This window comes from Drosophila arizonae, chromosome 2 (assembly GCF_054131065.1).
Source record: "Drosophila arizonae isolate 15081-1271.41 chromosome 2, UAZ_ARI_1.0, whole genome shotgun sequence".
Classification (NCBI taxonomy): Eukaryota; Metazoa; Arthropoda; class Insecta; order Diptera; family Drosophilidae; genus Drosophila; species Drosophila arizonae.
The window spans coordinates 16423438-16446468 of NC_142922.1; the positions used below are offsets into that span (position 1 = coordinate 16423438).

Consider the following 23031-nt stretch of genomic DNA (forward strand, 5'->3'; position numbering starts at 1 on the left):
TTATTTAACCAGCTGCTCCGAATTCGATGTGCTTAACTATTTTGTTTGCTAACTCTCAATTTAAGTTAAGTTATGAACATGAGTTGAGAAATATGTATTGTATTTTAATAATTTGTTGTACAACCTTCTTTTTTGTGTTTTTATTTTCATATATGTAAACTGCAACGTTTCCTCAAAATAAAATACATACCCATACCATTTGTGCTTCGTAAACAAACACGAACACCAACACCAATACAAAAACCAAAACACACCTGCACACACAACACATACACACACATACCTGCACACGCGCACGCGTATATGTAACTGTACCCGTCACCTGTTACCTGTTAATGCACCAATACGCCAAATACTCAGCTATTATTTGTCTAATTCCCGAAGATCATCGGATGACGAGGCCGACAACGAGTCCAACCTAACGGTCGACAGCGGCTCTAGGGTCCAGGACCCACAGTCATCGGCCAGCTCCACCAAGGGGGCCGTGACAGGTGCTGCTGCCGCTGCTGCTGGTGCTAGTGCAGCTGCAGCCGCGGCGCCAGCTCCTGCTGGGGCTGCTGTGCTGCCCGGCATCGATTTGGAGCACCTGGAACAGCTGTCGAAGCAGTCCTGCTACGACTCAGGCATCGACATACGCGAGCCCATACCCACAATACAGCCGATACCAAAGAAAACAGTATACAGCGATGCGGACATCGTGCTCAGCTCTGACTGGGTGCCGCCAAAGAACATTTTGCCCACACACTTCAGCGAGTCGCCGCCGCGCAGCACCATTTTTGGCCAAAGCCTCGACGCTGCCGGCGGCGGTGCACGCAAGAAGACCTCCAGCGTCAGCTTCAGCGTGGACGACGAGGCGGCACAGGCAGCGGCGGCAACGGCAGCTGCCTTGAGCAGCGACAAGCAGGCAGACAAAAAGAACAAGGTAAACGCATAACGAAAATATATATGAATAATAATTATAAATATATATATTTGGTTTCCTTTGCAGATGCTCAAGCGTCTATCATATCCCTTAACCTGGGTGGAGGGCCTCACTGGCGAGGGCGGTCCATCGCCGGCACCCGGCGGCAGCTTAAACAAGTCGGCGGACACGGAATCGGCCCCCAATACGGGTGACTCCAACCAGAGCGTATTTTCGAAAGTATTCTCAAGGTGCGCAAACGAGAAGTCAGCTAACAGCAACTTACTAACTTCTATATATATATATATATATACTTATATATAATTGGTGCCACAAATTTTGTTTATTTCCTCAAAAAACAAAAACAAATATGCTTACCTTCGGTTAATGCGGATCGGCTGCTTTTGCAAACATACATTTTCGACTTATGCTTTCCACACACACACATACACATATATACACACGCAAACGCACACAACTTATGTACACACTTGGTATACATATTTATCTCTATAAAAAAATCAAAATCAAATCAGCTCGCCCATCACTCTGGTCTCAGAGCTGGGCGGCAATCTATTTTCGAAAACACCGTCCGAAGAATCTGGTGGATCACCAGTGCCGCCATTGACACCGCACTCGACACATTCCGAGGGTCATATGACCTATGGGTAAGGATGGATCGGCAGCTGTGCACTGTGTTGTTCTAATTGTTGTTGCCTTTGCTGTTGATGTTGTAGATGTAGCTGTGTATATCTCATCATCACTTTCAGCTCCCACTTTTGCTCATCAGCTAATCATCTCAATTTATCAAGCATCAAATTCGACTCTAGTCGTGATCATCAAATCTCTTCAAGTCCTCAAACTCAATACTAATATTCAGATCTGATATTCGTTCCATAGGCGCTCCTCCATTGGCACCTTCATACGGCCGCACTCGTCGGAGGGCACAGCGTCCAGCACAAAGTTGAAGGAGCCGAAGCCGCTGCCGCCCAAGCTGGACTATCGCTCCATGGTCTCAATGGATGACAAGCCGGAATTGTTTATCAGCGTGGACAGTGAGTGCAGTTATTAACAATCCATTGTCAAATATATATTTCATTAATATATTCCCATTCGCTTGCAGAGCTTATACCGCGTCCAGCACGCGCCTGTTCTGACCCACCTTTGTATTTCCGCCTGCGCATGGGCAAGCCCATTGGCAAGGCAATACCGCAGGGCACCACGGTCATGTCCTATGGCAAAAACAAGCTGCGCGCCGAATATTGGTTTAGTGTGCCCAAAAATCGGTAAGTCAAAGCATTAGCATTCATCATGGTGGAACTGAGCTGTAACTACCCCCCTCTCATTTGCAGCGTTGATGAGCTCTATCGTTTCATAAACACCTGGGTGAAACACCTGTACGGTGAGCTGGACGAAGAGCAGATAAAGGCGCGCGGCTTTGAGCTCATCCAGGAGGATACCGAATGGACAAAGAGTGGCACCACCAAAGCTGGCGGCTATGGCGGCAGCCAGGATGGCGAGGAAATCAGCGATCTCACCCGCGAATCCTGGGAGGTGAGTGCCATATTTATCCAATTGATTCCACCATACATCATATATCTACAGAGTCGTTTCATATGCTCTAAATCAATATAATTTTTAACCTACTGCTCTGAGTTTTTCTCTCGCATTTTTCTACTATTAAATCAAAATAAAAGAAAAAATTTTTCAAAATTTTTAAATCCAAAACAAAAAAATAAAAGTAAAAAAAAAAAATCTTTTTAGGTTATGCCTCAAAAATCTGTTGAAAATTATCTCTTAATATATATATATAATTCTTGTATACATTTTTTTTCTTACATTTTATACTGTCCACGCGATTCTACAACTTGTTTCTGTTCTCCTTATCGTGTCTCTTTCTCTCTATTTATATTACGTTACAATTTGCATTTATATTTTTTACGTACCAACACACGAATCAATTCGCCAATGATATATGTATATGTATCGCAATGATATGGGCGAAACTAAAAAACAAAAATCGAAAAAATATCAAACTGATAAATCTCTATACGACAGCTTATAAAGGCGCCCTTCGCCAAGACCTACAAGATCATTAAAACGGCTTCGCATGCCGCATCGCATGATTTGGAATTGTTGGGCGGCGAGGTTAGGAATAAAAAACCATTTAATACCAATTCTTCCACCTAAACTAAACTGTGTTCAACAATTACAAAAACTAAAACTAAAACCAAAGCACACACAAACCCAAATGAAAAACTATTTACAATTCACCTTTGAAACTTGTGTGAAAATTATGTGCATTTTCTTTGTGTATTTCCATTACAAATGAGAACAATTGATTTTTCAGTTTTTGTTGTTTTTCCTTTATGGCTCGCTCGATTTTGTTTGGTTCTTCTGTAGTCTAATTATATACTACCAGTTACACTTTATGCATCATTTTGATTTTCCTTTCCACAAAAAAAAAAATCTTGTTTTTCTTGGCACATTTTCCAGCACCTGTCTATGTCTGTGTGTGTTTATATGTGTGGCACACAAATTCTTTCAATTTAGTTTCTATATGTTTGACACATTGTTGCATTAGTTCATTGGTTCATTTGTTCATTGGTTCATTCATTCATTGGTTCATTTAGCATTGGCTCAGCGAGCAAGAAAAATTGACATTTTTACCCATATTTCTTCACACATTTTTCGAAAGCAAATTTTCTCATATTTGGCAACTTTTCATAAAAATTTTGTGAATTGAAAAACTTTCCTAAGAAATGTAATCTATTGCTGAATAAGTTAGATGGAGAGGAGTGAATTGTGTATATCTTTGATAGATTAAAGACCAACTTATTGACGGCATAACTTGATTTGTCCAACACTTTTTCGGCTTCTGCTGTTAACCAAGTTGAGATTGGCTTATGCCAATATCTCATTACAATCTTATGACGCGCATATGGGTGAATGAACTTGGTGTAACGCATATTGAATGTATGTATAGAAAATGTATAATAATTGACTACAAGTCGTATATCAATCGTGTTTTCTATATAACACATACAATACAACTATAATATATCAAAGTCTGCAAACAGCCTTGGCCCTTTAAACTTATAGTAGCTCTATTCATTTATTAATTAACATCTGCATAGTTAATTTCGTCTCGAGTTAATCAAAAATAGTCGGAATACTTTGGCTGACTTGATTCATTGAATAATTAGCGCATTTTGTGTTTACTACTATAAAATTTCACAACATGCTGCTACACACGTTTTTCTCACCCAATAAGCGTGCGTCTCGTCGCTAGATTATATATACTTATATATCAATATCTATAAATGCACGTTTCACATGTCGTATGAGTAATATTTTGTCTAGCATACGATAAATTATGAAACATAGCAAACGCTGCTTTCTTTTTAATAAAACAAATAAACAAACAAGCGAAAATATACGAAAAAAAAATCTGTTAATCAGCCTTGTCTCAGCCCTGATGTCTGTTATCTGTACGCCAAGTATTTCCCGCATCGGCTGTAAATATATATATAGAGGACTGTATATAGCGGAATCATAACAAATTGTTTCCTCATTAGCGGATATAGTATAAACTGTAAATATAAATCTATATAAGCCATAGAATTCACGGACGAGAATTCCAAGAAAAAAAAAGCCTAGCTCAAGAGGTTATCGGTCCGGCTTCTACTATATAGGGTTGCATTGATTGCTTGAGAGATAACGGTTCTTCAATCTCTCCAAATTTGCGGTTTGCAATTTTAATGGGATTTCGTGTGTGACACAGATTAAGTTCAACTCGCGCTAAGTACTTGCGTAATTTGGGCTTATCTTTGATTGCTTTTAAAAATATACTATATATATATACAGTTATATATGTATATATAGTATAGACATGTTTGAGCTTAAATCAAGTAAACAAAATAAGTAAAGGAAATAATTGCAATTTCGTGATAAGAAATATAGAAATGAGACAAATATAGAAATACTTATATAGATAGATCTATATCTATAATATTGATATATATATATATAGACTTATATGTAAATCAGTTGTAAACACGTTACCTTAAAATTTAGCTTGTTTCTTCTACAAATTTCGAAATGTTTTTGATCAAGAATTAAGCAGGTCACTAAAATAGGCAGATCTAAATGAAAATAACTTACAAATATATGCAGATATTTATATATAGAGCTTTATATATAGTATTTGTATGTGCATATTATATGATATTATAGCTTATTGTTTATAAGTGGACAAGTTTCTGCTCGCATCGCAGCATCATCAACCGGTTTCATTATATGTGTTATAGTTATTGTTGTTGCTGTTGTTGTTGTTATTGTGGCTCAATAACTGGCAAATCGAGCGTGTGCCTCAAAACATAACCAAATGCTGAACTCACTCGCTCAACAAGCGGCAATTTGCATATAAAGAACAAATGAGCGAATGAGCCACAAACAAAGGCCGATCGGCAGATTCATTAAAGTTGAACTTATATCTATATATATATATAGTATCTCTATATAGTTTATATATATTATGCAGATCAATTCATTTTGAATTTCAGTTTGTATACAAAGTAAACAATTAATTATTTGTTTAAACCAATTACGTTTTATTCAATTTTATTCTATAGCGCTTGCCATTTAGCCGGTTATTGTTGTTGTTGCTGTTGTTGTTGCTTCTGCAACATTCTAAACATCTATTTTGCCAAGTCCCATCCGGTTTTTTGTACATTTGGCAATTTCAGTTGTTGTTTTGTCAGGTCATGTCACGCCCACACCCACGCATTTCAGTGCATTAATTGCCAAGTATCTACACATATCGGAAAGATATGGATATATTCGTATCTGTCTGTCTGTATGTGCATGCATATGCATACCTCTCTCTGTCTCTATAAGGCACTTGTTTGATCAATTAGTCTCAATGAATTTTTACGGCATCCACATCTTGGCGGCAATTGAGTTCAGATGCTTAGTAATCTTTATTTTAAGTGCCGCATTTGCATAATATTTCGTAATTTTGGATATACGACTAACTAAAAGTTTTTATAGCGTATTTTCCCTTAATGAAGTAATTAACAAACATATATGTATATTTTTGCTGTGCGTGTATTTGCATATATTTAATACATATGTATGTATATGTATCTATTTATAAGTACTTCACTTAAGTCAGAGTTTAAACGACTTTGTTGGTCGCAAGGTGTGCGAAAGGTGTGGCTTAGTCTTTAAAAATGCTGTAAGCATGGTCAACACGATTTGACGATCGTCTTCTTTTGACGTTTATTTTTAGCACACGTTTGCCCAGTTAAACTTTAAGTAAACGTGCAGAGCACTGTGATAGTAAAAGTTGTTAACATATTAAGCAGCTTTAATATTTAATATGTCGACTTTTTCATTTATACCTCTTAAGAGTCAAACATGTTTACGAACACTCCATTAGTTCGCCTCAAGCATAAAAGTGCTGCCCATTTGGTTTTACTTTCGATTTCCAGTCAAACTCCAAAAATGCTGCCCAGTTTTTCTAGTACATTCCAACGATGTGAATAGATAGCGCATTCCACAGCCAAATTTAACAGCGCTGCTTTCTGCATTGCCTCATGCTGTCCCTTTCCTGTTGTCAATGCGTTGCAGGTCTTAAATCAACTGTAATTGAAATGCAGAGCACAAATATTTTAAGTTCTTTATGTGTGCTTGTAAGCGTGCGTGCGTGTGTGTGTGTGTGTGTGTGTGTGTGTGTGTGTGTGTGTGTGTGTGTGTGTGAGTCTAGTAAAACAGCAAAGCAAACAAAAGCTATGGAAATCAACTAAGTTGCACAGCATATGACTATGTGTGCGTGAGTGTGTAAAAGAAAAAAGCAACGCACGCGGCTTAGGCTACACTGCTGTCCAAAATGTGGTGCCACATTGCATGTGACGGCTGCGGCTGCCGCTAGACAAGTTATCAGCGAAGCATCGCGACGCGGCTGTTGAGCCACGTTTGTTGTTGCTGTTGTTGTTGTTGTTGGCGCTCGACAGCTTGACGGCGACGGCAACGTCGACGGCTTCGAGCATTGGGCTTGCTTGTGGGCTGTTTCTGTGTTAGTTTTCGCAACACATTCAAGCCGCACAGTCGCAAGCGCGGGAAGCGTCGTCGTCGTCTCCGTCGTCACCGTCGTCGTCGTCATCATCAACCTCTTCTTTCGTCGTTGTCTTTCTTATCGTCGTTTCTTTTGTGTGCATAACAATTTTGTGCTGTTGTCGAAAAGTGTTAAATTCTGACAGATGTCCCCCAGTGGAGCTTGAGATGTGACTGCATTTTCTCGCGCTGCCGTTAATCTGCAGGCGCCCTAACTAAAAGCTCACACATATGTTGGACACATTTATAAATCTGAAATCTCAGCATATGCGCTCAATTGCCTTGGATGTAGCGCTCTCTTGGCCCAATTACCGTGCTGCCAATCAAAGAGCGTATCCAAAATTAGCAACGCCTTTGCTACCTTACCAAAAAGAAGAAGAGCCCAAGAAACGAACAGTCGCATCAGCCGCAGCAGCTACATAAAAGAAAAGCAGACAAATTAAAGAAACAGAAACGAAAGCACGTCGCCAAAATGAGCGTCAAGCCGATCAAGTTATCAAAAATAGCCAAATATATTAGGAAAAAGGTAAATAGCAAAAAGCCAAAAGAAAAAAATTATTTTCTTCCTTTGTTTTGTATTAAAATTTGTATAATAATAAATTTAATTTCTTTGTTGTGAGTGAAAGTTTACCTAAAAAAAAATTAAAATATAAAATAAGAAAAAACAAAAATAGAAACAATTTTTGCATTTAAACAAAAACAAAGCATTTTGTAAACGAAGCGCGTGCGGTTAAGCAAAATAATAAGAAACGCAAAAAGAAACAGAAATATTTGTGTATATTCAATGCCTTGGCCATAAATGAAGCAGCAAGTGTCCATATTGAGTAGCATGGGGTAAAATACCAGGTAAAACCATCGATAAGGCCTATGCAAATACATTCGCAATAACACGGCCAACTGCAGCTACAATAATAATATGGTATTGATATTTATGCAAATGTAATGGATTTGCATTCCCAAACCAGATGAGCTATAATTAGTGATCAAAGATGGGGCAATGGGACGCCATTAGTCTTATAAGTCGCACAGCCCCATTAAGTGCATTCGAATTGCTTTCAATTGACTCTCAAGTGCTGTAATATTTAAGCCCAGGGTCTCTCAATAGGCGCAAATTCCATATTGAGTCAGCTTTGTATTGAGTTTTGAAAATGGGTTTTATTTCTTGTTTCGCTATTGTTATTCTAATTCTCTTAAGACTTTTGACAAAATAAAAGCCAAAACGGAAGGCATCGACGGGCAACTGTTCTCCATTGTTAGCTTGTTCTTATTAGCCTTGGCAATAGCGGTTACTATGTAGGGGTTCTACCACAGCTGCTGCTGCCGCTCGCTTTCCACTTGTTTCAGCATTTCTTTATCTTTGTTATCATGAACGACATCATCAAAGCGAGAGAAAGACTCTAAACGAATTGAATATACAATTCAATTGAGGTGAAATTTACTTTCAAGTCGGCTTAAAATAGCTCACTCTATGCATGGGGTATGCGCGACTCAAGAGCTCAGCTCTATATCACGGCTAAGCTGTTCTTGACCATGGCTTGCAGAGCTCTTGGAACTTGTTTTAAGTGAAACCAATTAAATTCCATTCTAAGCTGAGACTCTTTCTTTCTTTTAGATCTTTGACATGTATTCATTCTACATATAGCCAAAGAACAGGTCGACAATGTTTATTTTGATCTACCTTTATCGCCCCTCTCTGAGATCTCTCCCTCTCCCACTTTCGCAGATAATTAAGATCAGGATTTGAGCAGCTGGTTCGAATTTGTTGGTTTGTTTGTTTGTTTAAAGTCGTTTTTTATTTGGATATTCTGAAGTATACGTGGATATATTTGACATTTCTTTCACCTTTAGACAGACTCGTCTAGAATTCAATTGTGCTTCCATTGAAATTTGGCTGCAATTAAGAATCTAAATCATATGTAAACTTGTTTTCAGCTGTTGCTCATGTTGTTTTCTTTGTTTCAAAGGAAACAAAAGTTTATTTAATTACGCTATGGCCCAACTAATGAAATTAGATACGCCTTCTTTGCCAGTTTGTTCGTAACTGTGCATAAACGCAGCCATTTGTAAAGAAGGCAATATAATATATATATATATATACATATTATACACATTATATAAATATATATATTATGTAAGCCACGTGTTTAGTTAGATATGCACACATATAGGTATATATGGATGTGTGCGTGTATTTATGTTATGCATTTGACTTAGATTTCAAATGCATTTCACTCACCCATGCATATATACTGTATATGTATATAATATATAGAAAGGTGTGGCAAATGACGGCATTTGTTGTTGTTGCACTTTTCAATTGTTATTGTTGTTGGTAGGTGAAAACATCACCTGTTGATTATGCACTTACAAATTACTTGAAAAAGTCTTGCTTGAATAGACTTTGACATGGTTTATCTACAAATATATGTATGTAAATTTCTGTTTATGCCAATTGTTTTATAAGTTTGCTGCAAATTGTTAAGTATTATTTATCCTGTTTAAAACAATATGGCAATATTAAAATTGTTGTCGCTGGCTCTTGGTTTATACTTTAAGCTCTGATAATTACTGAAAACTTTGATATTTTGGCATTTGCTTTATTCCTAGAGCTCTTTAAAGCAAATTAAATAGAATTTCTAGCACTTAAATATCATAAAACAATATCTAGAAATCAATATTAACTCTAATAATATTTTAGGAAAATATTTGATATTCAATTAGAGAGCCTGTAGAAAACCCCTTTAGTGAGCGAGTTGACTAACAAGTGAAAACATTGCAAATTTCAATACGCAAAAAAAAAAAGGCTCTTCATGACCTAAAATTTCTGATTTGGCAAACGGACGGAATCACACAACATGAATCCAAAATAATGACAATAATAATAATAAATAATAAAAAAATAAAAGTTGTTCATATATTTATTTGATGTATAAACAATAGATTTGCGCAAATAACCGGATAAGGTGAACTCGTGATCACTTCATAAATATTTTCGTTGACTATTTCGCTGACGGAATGTGTCAAAAATAATTGTGAATAGGAATACATAATTGATTGTCAATTGAAATGGGATAGGGGTCAAGCCAGCTGCTGGCCGGGTTCAGGCACGAAGCCATTTTTAGAAGAGATTTATCTAATATATGCATATGTATATGTATGTATGCATATCTTCGACAATTGTCCGTTAAGTGATACAACAAATATATTAAAATAAGCTAATTCAAGCAACGATACCAAAAGTTTAAAAAGAAACCTGTTTCAGCCAGCACTTAAAACAATCAAATTAACCCACAAAAATTCACAACAACAACAACCTTGGCCCAGCAACAACAAAATTCAAGTATTCAACCTTTTTTGTTTTTTTGGGCCAAAGCACATGATGCGCTGTGTAGCAAAACGTAATGGGTAAAAAAAAACAGTTAAATTAAATTGCCGCCAACTCATGATGCCCCAATTGTTGAGGAACTAATTGGCAGCCTCTTAAGGGCGACAACTGCCCGGCAATAAACCCACAATTTGCACTATTCAATAGTCGAAAAAGTACATCGACGTTGCGTATACGTTGTGTTAGCAACATGCTGCTAGCAACACACAATCACACACAGGCAACATATATATGTGTGCGTGTGTGTGCAGTACTAATAAACGGTAGCAAGCCTCCCTCCTCGTACATACTGCTTAGCAAATAGCATGTTCACAGCAAACTTGTGCTAAGAGAGCGGCATCGGTATGACCTAAGAGAGCCTTAGCACACGCTCTTAGTACTTAATCGCGCTCAGTCTATTGCTCTGTGGCTTGCGCTCTCATTCAACTTCTTTTGGGCCACTGTGTGCGCCTGTTCGTTCTTTTATTTTGTTTCATCATGTACGCTAGTCGGCGCTCATTCCGTCAGTCAGCAACTTGTTTTCCAAACACGCACACAGTTTTGTTAGCCGCAAGCGAGTAACGCTTGGCTCGAACAAAATTTGTATATATCGATGTACACATATATGTACATATAATATATATATATATATATATATATATATATATATTTATAATATTGGCTAAATAGGCATAAATGTTGTAAAAAGTTAATGTGTTGTGCTGTGGCCAATGTAAACACCATTAACATTTTGCTGTTACCGTGTAAGACAATATTGGAAAAACAATTGAAAGGCATAGAGAGTGATAAAAGCTGTGGCAACAACACAGAAGCACAAACAAGAAAACGCACACGAGGAAAAAAGAAAAAAGATAAAAATAAAGCTGTAGTCTCGTGGGTCACAAGACCAAAGCAAAGCAGCTGAGCGAGAGAGCGACACGAAGAGTGCTAAAAGTCAGAGCGTAACGCATGCAATGTGCCTGAGTGCGATAAAGCTTTTACGTACACTGCCGTCCAAAAATATTGTGCTATGTGAGCTTTAACTGTAAACAGAGTCTCGAATTTTGTTATTGTTTACAACATGTGGTTCATTGTGGGACTCTTTGCAATTGTCGCCGTTGGCGGCGTAGCCGGTCGCAAATGGGGCCGTTACCTGTACCTGCACTATGGCCGGCACTTTCTGCCACGCTCCATGTTGTCAGTCAAGAATCGCTCGCCCACACCGCCGCTCTCGCCCACCAAAGATGATCAGAGCTTGGAGGCATTGCTCGACGAAAGCGGTGAAATGCATGAAACGGTGAGTGGGTAGAGCACAAAAAATAAATAAAAATCAACTATAACAAAAGAAAGCTTTAAAGAACAAAAGCCGATTTGAATTTGGAATTGTATATGATATACTATGTATGTATGCATATATTGTAGCTAAATGGGCAGCACTTACATGCTGCATGCATTATAAATAAGAAATCTGGCTTGACTGCCCCGTATTAAGTTATACCAGCTAATTGGCAGCAGCTCCTATTATTTCATCATCATTAAATTGTAAAAATATTACACGTGTACTCGTGTGTACTAGAGACAGCTGTGAATGGCATTCGAGCTAAATGAACTCAATTTGTCCAGCCTTGTCAAATGGCAAAGGCATTAGCTGATTGTGGTGGGTCAATGCGCTACATACTGCTCCCTTCCTATAATAGGTATTTCGAAAATAAGGGTTTGCTCATTTAGGTGTTAATAACGAACGACAACTAATTGAATTTCGGACCAGCCAGGAAATGGTTAAACTTTTACATATGGCAAACAGAGGGAAAATAAACGAAAACTAAATTAAATTTCATTTGCGCTTTGTGAACTGAAGCGAAGCAAGCGACGAAGAAACGGTGATAAGTTGAGAAATGAAGAAAACAGAGGAAAATTGTATGTCGATAAGAAATTGGGAACACTACGCATACATAGTGTAATGAGAAACTGAAAAGTCTAAGCCATAGCTGAGATAACCATGCGAGGTTAGAGTATTTTCCATATGCAAATAATTAAGTCGAGGGGAAGCCTTTTCTTTTTGCTCTGCTCTATAAATGGTATCGCATGGCTTTTCTTTATGGCGGTTCCGCTTTGTTGATTCCTTTGGAGAGTCGAATGATAGGGTATCGCATTACTTGAGAGACCCGGCTCAATATACTCGTTTGCCCAGCCGGTTTGGCATTACTTTTTTTCCGTATCGCTACGAATTGCCGGTTCTAGGGTTGAGTTCTACACATTTTTTTTATGCTTTTGCACACGTTTTACTTTGGCGTCTTTCTTGGCTTTTTGGCCCCAGACTTTTGGCTCGAAACTCAATAAAGACAAACCAGTTGATGCGCAGCCGTTGTGCAACATGTTTGCCGCGACGCCCAAAGCCAAGCGCCAGGTACGACAACAACATGCAATTCATTCCCTTTCCTGAGTCTGAGCCTGAGCCACGAGCTAAGCCAAAAAGTGTTCCGAAATTCTGTGTCAAATCGTGCTTGAAGTAAATTGAAAAAGAAAATTGGTTTATACAAAGTCATGGAGCTCTTATCTTATCAGACAGCAGCAAAAGAAGCTGTGGCGCTTTTGTTTATAAACAATGCCCAAATGATTTCATGCAACTTGTTGGGCCACTCCACAAATGAGAAAAATCCAGGCTCAGCTGACTTAAGTTTGAGCAAATCTTATTTCGATTCTATTCTAAGTGCACTAAGTGAATGGCCCACAACAGCTGGAGCGAGGTTTTACGAGTTATGCATTACGAATTAGTTGAACATGAAACTGGATTTAAATATAAGTGAAAACATTTGTACGTGCTTAAATTTAACTGATGTCATTCTAACTAGACTTTAGCTCAAGCTTAGATCAAATGATCATAAAACTTCAAGTGGAGCTGAGTTTGAGCCGAGTCGCACACATCATTAGGAACTTATGAGAGATCATCTGATGATTAGAGCTGATGACAATATACCCTGTTACGTGTACAGGGTATTAACCCACAGACAAAGAGCGTCAGCAAGTAATTTTCTTGATTAACTTCATGTCAATTATTTTGGTTTGTTACGAATTCAAACTCGACTCAACTCGCGACTCGGCTCAACTCAACTCAACTCGAAACAAACTCAAACTTGAAAGTTTCGCTCTCGAATTAAAATAAATAAAATAATAATAATCATTTGTTAGGCTTTTTTTTTTTTTTTGTGTGTGTTAATTGAGAGACGACGACGCTTCGTCGACCAATAAAAGGCCCGATCCATAGCGAGTTGGCAGTTGGCATTTGAACGCGTTGCGCTACAGACGACAATTGAATCGCGCTATATATATACATATATATAGTGAGAGTAGTTAAATAGAATTATTATTAAATGTACCACGTGCCGGGGTGTACCAAATTAAACATAATTTATCGCCCATTTAAGCAAAACAGATGAAAATGTGCGAATTGATTGTCAATCATGAGCGAATGCTCAATCGTCAGGTATATATCGTACAAGCATATGAATCATATATAGTATGTGTGTGTGTGTGGAGTGTACTACGTTTCAGTCAGACTTGCAAACAAAAACTGGTTAACAGATTGAACAGATGGAGAGTCAAATATGTATGGCAAATGTCGATGACAGTGAATGCCAGAGATTCGCTTATGTATATAAAAACCATCTTAGATTGTCGCTCAACCTTTCATATATATCATATTTATAAATTTAGGAATATATAAATGCATATATACAAGTATTTATATTTGCCTGCAACTGACTGTCACGCTTCAATTGTGATGACTGTCCCATATAATTGCGAGTCCCCTGACAAATAAATGAGTTTTTCGTATTTAGCCCTAATTTGTGTATGTGATCAATGGACCAAATAGTGAAATACAAAAGAGAAAATGAGACAAACTCTTCTGGATTTTTCTATGTAAAAGATAAGTCTATAATTGTATTGATTTAAAAATTTAAAGAGCTTATTTGAAATGCCAAAAAAAAAAATTATTAACCGAATGAAAAATTTTTTAAAAATGGGCAATAGGTAATTTTGATTTTTTTTTTAGTTTAGTATATACATTTAAAAAATATATATATTTTTAATGTAAGCAATAAAATATTTTTCATTTAAAAAATTTAGTTTTTAGATTTCGGGTTTTTATTGATTAGGTTTTCTTATGAAAATCCCAAACCTCAACTTCAATTTAAACAATTAACATATTTAGAGCGCTAAAGCTCTCACCTTCAGCTGAGTCAATGATTCATATATATTTTAACTGAAATCATATATATATCTAATATAAAATATATGTATGTATGTATGTAGCTTAATGTTGAGCTCTTTTAAAGGTCAATTGCATAAGTTTATGCAATTCATGTAGTTTAACCAAGAGAACAGGCTGAAGCACAATTGATTTTTGTATGCTGGCTAAACAAGTACGCTTCAAAGCCAAACTCTTGGAGTCAAGGATCAATTTGGCTCACATTGAATCAGTGTCAGGTGCCATAGCAGACTCTCAGAGCTCATCGAGAAAGATCTTGAATTGGTCATCATATGATTTTGGAGTGATTCCAGACCCAGGCCCAGACCCGGACCAGGCCAGACATGCAGACAGACACCGTTTTGAGCCAACTGCTAAATAGTTGAGGCACGCTCAGCTTCGGCTTCGGCTTTGGCTTCGGCTTTAATAACTTGTTGAGAGTTCATGGAAAGCGCATCGAGTCCATTGCGAAATATATTTTGCAAATTATTGAGTCGGGTTTTGTGCTATGCCAAAACCGGTATAATTAACACTTGACATCATCAAACTTTGTTTACTTATTCAAACAAAAAGCGTTAGCATCCAGGGGGATTGTCTTAGTGTAAAACATAATAAACTTTACAGATACAGATAATACGCATTTTGTACAATTAATCAATATAATCATTTAGCAGCAATGGACGTCATTTTGCTGACATCAGACGGAGGGAGATTCTCTACAGAGAGAGAGAGAGAGAGAGCGCAAGTCCATTGACTTTCGCAGAGGGAGAGTGTTGATGAGGGTCGCTGCTCAAGTAGGCGAGTCTTTGATATATCTGTAGCAGAATTTTGTGACAGTTAGTGTAACAGTTTTATAGTCAGCTACATAGAGCACAGTTCTTGAAAACTTTTATTTTTTTTTCCCCGATTCATGTGTAATTTGTTGTTTGTGTGTCTATCCCAAGAGAGTTTAGTAATTGTTTCGAAAGACGTTGTCTAAATTGAAGGTATTCTAAGGCAGACACACAGCGCGTAGTTCGTCTCCCCAGAACAGGAAGAGAAAACTAGCAGATCAGATAACCAGCACCAGCCGCAATATGAGCAGCACAAAGAGATTCAACCTGGGCCAGGTGGCCTTGCAGAGCAGCTGCGCCCACAATGCGCTCAACTCGGTGCGCAAACTCTGCATGAGGTCAGGAGCGACAAATGCGGCGCTGCTGCGGCAGAAGGGCGCCTCCTTGGAAAAGAAGCCCGTGGAGTTGAGTAGCCCGCCGGCGAATAAGGCTGCGCGCGCTGGCCACTTGAGCAAGGTGATTGGCGTGAAGAAGACGCTGGTCAATCAGATGCAGGGCATGGTGCAGAGGATACGGCCGCACGTCAGGTCGCAGAGCTTGCTCCTGTCGCAGAAGAACAACAGCTCCAAGTACAGAATCTACGGCCAGACGCGTCTCTTCTCCTCGAAGAGCAGCCTGGCCAGCAGCAGCGCCATGCACCTCGCCTCGAGGCAGTTGCCCCAGCTGCAGCGTCGTCGCTTTTCCCACACCAGCTACCAGCCGAGAGCGTTGCCGCAGGGCTCGGTGGTGCAGCAGCGCTATAGCCAGCTTGGCCACATGTACGACAGGCGGAAAGGTGAGATGGCCAAGGACATTAGTCGCTCCATCCAGTCGGAGCTGATGGACGTCGATCTGACAACGAAGCGGCTCATCAGCTGTGCCCGCAACAAGCCGGACTTGCTGGCCGAACAGAGTGAGCAGGAGGCGCAGCGCCAGCGACAGCAAGTGCAGCAAAAGCAAATGCAGCTGAGGATAAATCAGCAAAACTATCAGCAGCATCCGCTGCGCTACAATCCGTTCAAGATCTGGAAGCAGCAGCGTGCGGCCAAGCCGGCGACCGAAGACACAGTTGACGTAGCTGACGAGGAGCAATCCGAAAGGGCGGCCACACCCATGCGACGCAGGTCAAGCGATCAGCCCCAGGAGGAGCAGGAGGGCAAACGGAAGAGTCGCAAGCTAAAGGCCAAGCTGAGCGAACTCTATGCCAGCTCCGACAAGAAGAACCGCAACCTGCAGTACCAGAGCGCGCTGGCCGCAGAGTCGCCCATGCCAACGGATAGCGATGCCGAGAAACTGGCTTACTACAAGCAGTTGGCAGAGGAACGCAACGCCATCGCGAGCGAGCGCGAACGCCAACGGGAACGCGAGGAGGCAGCGGCTCTTGCGTACGCCAGTAGCAACCGCATGGACGATCAGCACTACCAGACGAAGATTGAGTCGAATCTGATGAGTGCCTCGCAGCGCGTCTACAACAAGCGGTACGAGGGCTATCGTAACCAGGTCGAGGCACGCAGCAAGGAAGCGCGTCCAATGATTACCAGGAATGCTGTGCAGCCGGTGTCGCTGCTGGAGCAGTCTAAGCCAAAGAACGAGACAGAGTCACCCGCGCCCACAACGCCGGGCAAGACATTGACCAACCGGCCGTTATCGGCCAGGTGCATGTACAAGCCGGATGGCAAGTCCAAGTCGAGTGCAGGGAAATCAAAGCATGTTACGCCCAAGGCGAGGGCCCAGAAGAAACTCTTCAAGAAGCTGAGCCAGACCATGTCCAAGAGCGGCAAACTGAACGTGCCCAACCGAAGGGATAAGTCAATGAGATATAAGAGCGACAACAGTGGCTCCAACTGGAGCAGGCCAACTCATTCCAACTATGAGCAGCACCTGCGACAGGTGTGCGAGATGCCACATGGCCGGAATATACGAATGGGCGAGATGCGCGAACCCCAGATATCAGATGAAAATTACACGAGCGACAGCTTGCAAAATGATGTTCAGATGCCAAGGGAGTATACCAAGGAGTCGGCTGTGCGGCGTTTGGGCAGTGTCTACGACAGGCGCAACGGCCACGCCCACTTTGCAGAGCAGCGCATGCACGTCTAAAGGGAAACAGTGGAAGGGGCAGTATTTCTCCCTTCTTAGCTCAACATCGAACTGAACAATATGAACGCCAATAGCAGAAAGAGCTTTCAGCTAGAGCAGTCGGGTGGTTCTTACAAAATTGTTCTAAATTCAATAAATTAACACAAAATTCACTGCAGATTGAAAATAGATAGAATATTGACGCACTAATAAGATTCCCGTCCCAAAATTGTCTCTAGATTTTATATCGTATGAAATTTATATTTGTTTAGGCAAAATAAAAATGAAACGCTAAATTTATGCGCTCTCTTGTCGAATTTCATTGCAAAGGAGAGGGGAAAATTACTAACATTATCAAGAAATAAAATCACGCTCGGATGTTGCCAAATTTCACTCATATACATCATACAGTTATATCACCTCGAATATTAATACGTTAAGGGAAACTAAATAGGGAATTTGTGTGCGCTGTTGCCAAACTTCATCTTGAATCATAACGCTCAGCTATTACCAAATGTCATCTGTAATATAAGAAACATATATCACACTTACATCGTTTTCTCTCAGTGTATTTATAATTTGAGCATTTCCGTTGTAGTTTGCAAATATTGAAAATTATAACACAACAACAAATACTAAGCTACAACAAGATATATTCTACAAAAGATATATCAATATGCATATATATATAACAAACTCTGATCCAATCAACGAACCACTGACAAAAAAACAATTTCTTAGTTACTGCACCAGATTTTTCAAGTTATGCTACACCCTATCCAAATATTAAAAAATAAAAATGATGTATATTATATTTGAAATCAGCCCAGTTTTTGGTCTGTTTTGGTCTTTGTTTTATATGTATTTTTGTTTTGTATTAGTTTCTTATTGAATATTATATGAAACGAACCTTGTGCTAATCTCCTCTAATTCGATCGTTCTCCAGGTGCTGTCTATGAGCCAAGATGAATATCGCAAGACCTCACTCTTTGCAACTAGTTCCTTCGACCTGGACTTCCCCATACCAGATCTAATTGGCAAAACAGAGATACTCACCGAGGAGCATCGGTAAGTGTGAAGAACTCGATTTGAAATTGGCAAATCGATTTATTAATTTATTTATATCATTTACCACAGTGAGAAACTGTGCGCCCATTTGCCGGCGCGCGCCGAGGGCTATTCCTGGTCCCTGATCTTTAGCACATCCCAACATGGTTTCGCCCTTAATTCGCTATACCGCAAAATGGCGCGCCTGGAGAGTCCTGTTTTAATTGTCATAGAGGATACGGAGCACAATGTGAGTAACAGTTAAATTTCAATTGACCAATGTTATTTAATACCTAATACAAATTGTTGATATTCTATTTGCAGGTATTTGGTGCTCTGACCTCTTGTGCGCTGCATGTGTCCGATCATTTCTATGGCACCGGCGAATCCCTGCTTTACAAATTTAACCCCAGCTTCAAAGTATTCCATTGGACTGGTGAGAATATGTACTTCATCAAGGGCAACATGGAGAGCCTGTCAATTGGCGCTGGCGAGTAAGTAAACACGCATACACACGCACACACACATAAGCATAAGCATTGCAAAGACAATGTAAACATCACGGAGAGTAACGGCAAGAACAAGTCACACCTTCAAGAGCGCAAAATATCCCTCTCTCTCTTAATCTCAACTTGGTAAATGATTGAAGAGGCGGCCAATGCAACTCATAAATTAACATACAATATAGCTATGTATGTGTATGTATGTAAACAAGCTAACAGAAGTACTCGCATACCGGCATACACGTAGACATATATACATGGGCATGCATATGTATAAGCAAAGTGCAAAGAGAATTTATATTGCCTGCAGATGGGCAAGCGACTTATTTGGCCTCTTCGGCCCTCGTTCGTGTGTCTTTTGAGCAGCGAAGCCGAAGCTCGGCTTAAGAGCGAAAAACGAACAGGAAATACACACGCTCTGAAATTTATATTGTCTATGCACTCACTCACTGCTCACATACACATACACAGAGACATGTTGAGTTCTGCTAGTATGTACTAATTATGCCTTTCTCCTTCTTTCTCCCTCTAACTTGCAGTGGACGCTTTGGACTCTGGCTGGACGGAGATCTGAACCAGGGCCGATCACAGCATTGCAGCACATACGGCAATGAGCCGTTAGCGCCACAAGAAGACTTTGTTATCAAAACACTCGAATGCTGGGCATTTGTTTAAGTGAATTTGTGTTGAGAACGCGTTCTCGATGGGGAGCGAAGCCTACCTATTTAATTAATTGATAATATAAAATATATATATATATGTATGTGTACTACTACTACTATAACAAACAACCTGAGAATGATATCAAAATCTAACGTGTGTCTAAACAAATAATAATAAATATAAACAACAACAAAACAAAAGCAAAACGAAAAATCATATAATCGCATAGAAACACAAAGACGAGAAAAAATTTACACACGAAGAGCCTAACCTAAACTCCAGAAAAAAACACCCAAACAAAAAAAAAATAAATAAATAAATAAAAAAAAAAAGAAAAACAATAACAAATGTCTGTGAGCAAGAAGGAAAATTGCTATATGCGTTGAAACGTATTAATTATTTAGTTTTTATATTATTATATATTATTAAACAAGAGGTAACTAAATTATGTAGTAGATGTAATCAGTGAGAAAAACAGAAAGCCGGCAAAGCGGAAAAACCAGACAAACAAAACAATTGAAAACCTCCCTCTGAATAAACATTTGGACATAAGCATCAGCCACACACCTCCCATCCACACCCACAACCACACCCACACACACATATGTAGACTTAAGCTCTATTATCAAACAACAACAACAAAAAAAAAACAAGGAATTAAACTAAATTGAATGTTCGTCAAAATACAACGCAATACATGTCTACAATAAAATTTTGGTTTGTTTTTTGGTTTATTCGTTTTGTTGTTTTGTTGAAATTATTTAACGTTGATTCGTGCCTTTGCTTTTGTCTGTAGACACCTGAAAGAATTGTCGATATAATTTAAAAGAGAAAAAAAATTTTAAATGCAAGTATTTTGGAAATATTTTTAATTTTAGAGAACGAGCAAAGAATAGGGCAGAGGAAGTTAGAGAGAAAGAGAAAGAGAGAGTTTTAAGAAAGGCAATTATTTTGTTTAGGTTTACAAGAATTATATGAATGTATATTTAATTATGCTAATTATGTTGATTTTAATCCAATTATACTAAAAGCAAACAATACAAGATTAAAGAAATACACAAAAAATATATATTACAACAAATCCAGAATTTTAATTGTCACACAATAATAAGAAGAAACGTTTTTATATAGTCTTTTAGACTAGGCGAAAGTCTGTTAAATGGTTCTTCCAGAAGTTGCATATATGTATGTTATATATACACTTTCGATATGTGTTTGCGTTTTTTTGTTTTTGGCCATATGTTGGAATACATGCACACACATAAACAACACACACACATTTCTACATCGACAGCGCCCACATAAAAATGTAACAATTTGTTGGAGCTGTGGATGCAAAGGTTTTGAAAACTTAAATGGCTTTATATCCCTTTTGAGATACAATTGAGTATATATATATATATCTATATCTATATGTATGTGAACATTATATACATATATGCGAATGTGTGAATGAGTAATAAATGTGTCCTTTTGTAGTGTATTTGCGCAGTCGTCGCGACCTATTGTTATGTATTATGAATGTTATATCACCCTAACAAAAAAAAAAAAAAAAAAAAAAAAAAAAAATAGAATAAAACTAAATATTTGAGAGGCAAACGAAAAGAGAAGGGGGAGGGAGAGTGGGACAGAGGGACAGATGGAGAGGGCTAAATTGCTGATATTTTACACAGAACACAGTTCGAACTAATTTTTGTTTCTGAATTTTTCACTATAAGTAATGGCTGAATATGACATATTTAAAGCAAATCTTAGATCCTAAAATATAATGTAGCATGCAACAATTTAGAGAAATTTAGCTGAAACATTTTTGCACCCCAAAACCCCAGACAAAGCGAAGTACATTGATCTTAACCGTACTTTTAAATATGATATGATGAATATATGGATATATGTATATACATACATATATACATATGTATATATATATATATATATATATATATATATATATATATATATACATATATATCCATAAGCACTCATGCCAAAGTGTTTTTTAGAAGTTATTTAAAACAAAAAACAATTTTTGTGTAGCTGTGTCTAAGATATATGCATATACCTATCTTTCCCATATATGATATATGATATATGATGTTGATAGATCCTACATACATATTCCTTGAATGAGTTTTGTGAGCTTTAAACACACAACAACAACTGCTAAATGAGTAAACAATGAAGATTTAAATCTAAAGAACAATAACTGATTGGGTTTAACAGTAAAATGAAACACTCAAGATCATGCAAACTTGTTTACAGAGCAGATCGGAACAAAAGAAGCTAAAAGAAAACCTTAGCTTAACTCCCTAAAAATTCATACACATATATAAAATCTTGAGACCAAAAATGCGTTTACTAAAAATATTAAATCAAATCTATAATATATATATATACATACATATATGTATATATAAATATTGATAATTAAATGGCATACATTATTAAGGATATTGTGGATCGTTTGTCTTCAGATTTGTGCGTCAATTGTATCCAACACACACACACACATGCTTAATGAATAGTTAAAAATTGTATATTATTATATAATATATATGCATAATATATATGCATATATATTATATACATTTTTGGTAGGCCTATGAATGTTTGTTGTGCGATCAAAAAACAAATATTTTTGAATTGTAACTTCTGTCAATTAACATGTAGACTGTAGATTCCATATATATACATATAACTTACTATATATATATATATATTTATTTATTTATAATTATGTGAGTGTTGATTTAACTTTTATTACGCCACAAATTACATATACATATATATAACGCTTCATATTTATGTTAGCTATGTGTGTGTCGGTGTCTGCTTTGAAGTAGTAGTAATTGTGCAAATACCACAAGCCAGTGTTGAATAGTTGCGAAAAGATATTGTAGTTGTGCACCAAATAACTGTAAACAAAACCAAACCAATTGCACTAGAGTTTGAAAAAAAACGGTTAGAGTGATCATACAAATATTATAAAATTTAGTTTATATATTTTTGTGCCATTTCGAACACTTCAAACAAACCAAAAAATTTAGCTGAAGGAAAGCCAGCAGAGGTAGATTTGAAATTGATATAGTAAATATATTGAATAGGTGGGCAGAGGCAACTCAACTTGTATAACAGTATAACAGTAACAGAGCAAACTAAGAGTACATTGAAAAACAGTGATAGACAGACAGAGACAAAGGAAGTGAGAAAGAAATGAATAAAATGATCAAGCAGAAAAGTTTTATTTTTCCACCGACGAATTGCAGGCATATGAATATAGTTACACATATACATAG

General features: G+C 38.0%; 2 protein-coding genes and 1 long non-coding RNA gene across 41 annotated transcripts in view; 2 read left to right on the forward strand and 1 right to left on the reverse strand.

Moving 5' to 3' along the window:
- mtd (TLD domain-containing protein mustard) overlaps window positions 1-20469 on the forward strand; it is an 80856-nt gene extending 60387 nt beyond the window's left edge. For 21 of the 39 annotated variants that reach the window (XM_089463544.1, XM_089463503.1, XM_089463499.1 and 18 more), the window contains 11 exons: window positions 361-922; window positions 989-1152; window positions 1438-1569; window positions 1802-1956; window positions 2025-2187; window positions 2254-2455; window positions 2960-3049; window positions 18469-18590; window positions 18660-18819; window positions 18894-19063; window positions 19612-20469. In XM_089463544.1, coding sequence (XP_089319670.1) covers window positions 361-922; window positions 989-1152; window positions 1438-1569; window positions 1802-1956; window positions 2025-2187; window positions 2254-2455; window positions 2960-3049; window positions 18469-18590; window positions 18660-18819; window positions 18894-19063; window positions 19612-19747 — 2056 coding nt within the window. In that variant the 3' untranslated portion in view covers window positions 19748-20469. Of the gene's footprint in view, window positions 1-360; window positions 923-988; window positions 1153-1437; window positions 1570-1801; window positions 1957-2024; window positions 2188-2253; window positions 2456-2959; window positions 3050-7410; window positions 7545-10899; window positions 11680-13602; window positions 13867-18468; window positions 18591-18659; window positions 18820-18893; window positions 19064-19611 lie in introns of those variants that run through there. The other 18 variants (XM_018019426.2, XM_018019391.2, XM_018019400.2 and 15 more) reach the window with 10 other exon arrangements.
- Window positions 5491-6931, reverse strand: LOC149270443 (uncharacterized). The gene is made up of 3 exons (XR_016269026.1): window positions 6768-6931; window positions 6307-6547; window positions 5491-6236 (listed from the first exon to the last, which is right to left on the reverse strand). It is a non-coding gene; the product is annotated as an uncharacterized LOC149270443 (long non-coding RNA).
- Window positions 13897-17822, forward strand: LOC108608666 (uncharacterized). Its single transcript, XM_018000154.2, has one exon. The coding sequence runs from the start codon at window positions 15708-15710 to the stop codon at window positions 17541-17543; it is 1836 nt and encodes a 611-aa protein (XP_017855643.1). The 5' UTR covers window positions 13897-15707; the 3' UTR covers window positions 17544-17822.
- Window positions 20470-23031: the final 2562 nt, after the last annotated feature.

Bases quoted from the DNA above. Each gene is read 5' to 3' on its own strand.
- LOC108608666 (XM_018000154.2), top strand. From the start codon at position 15,708: ATGAGCAGCACAAAGAGATTCAACCTGGGCCAGGTGGCCTTGCAGAGC.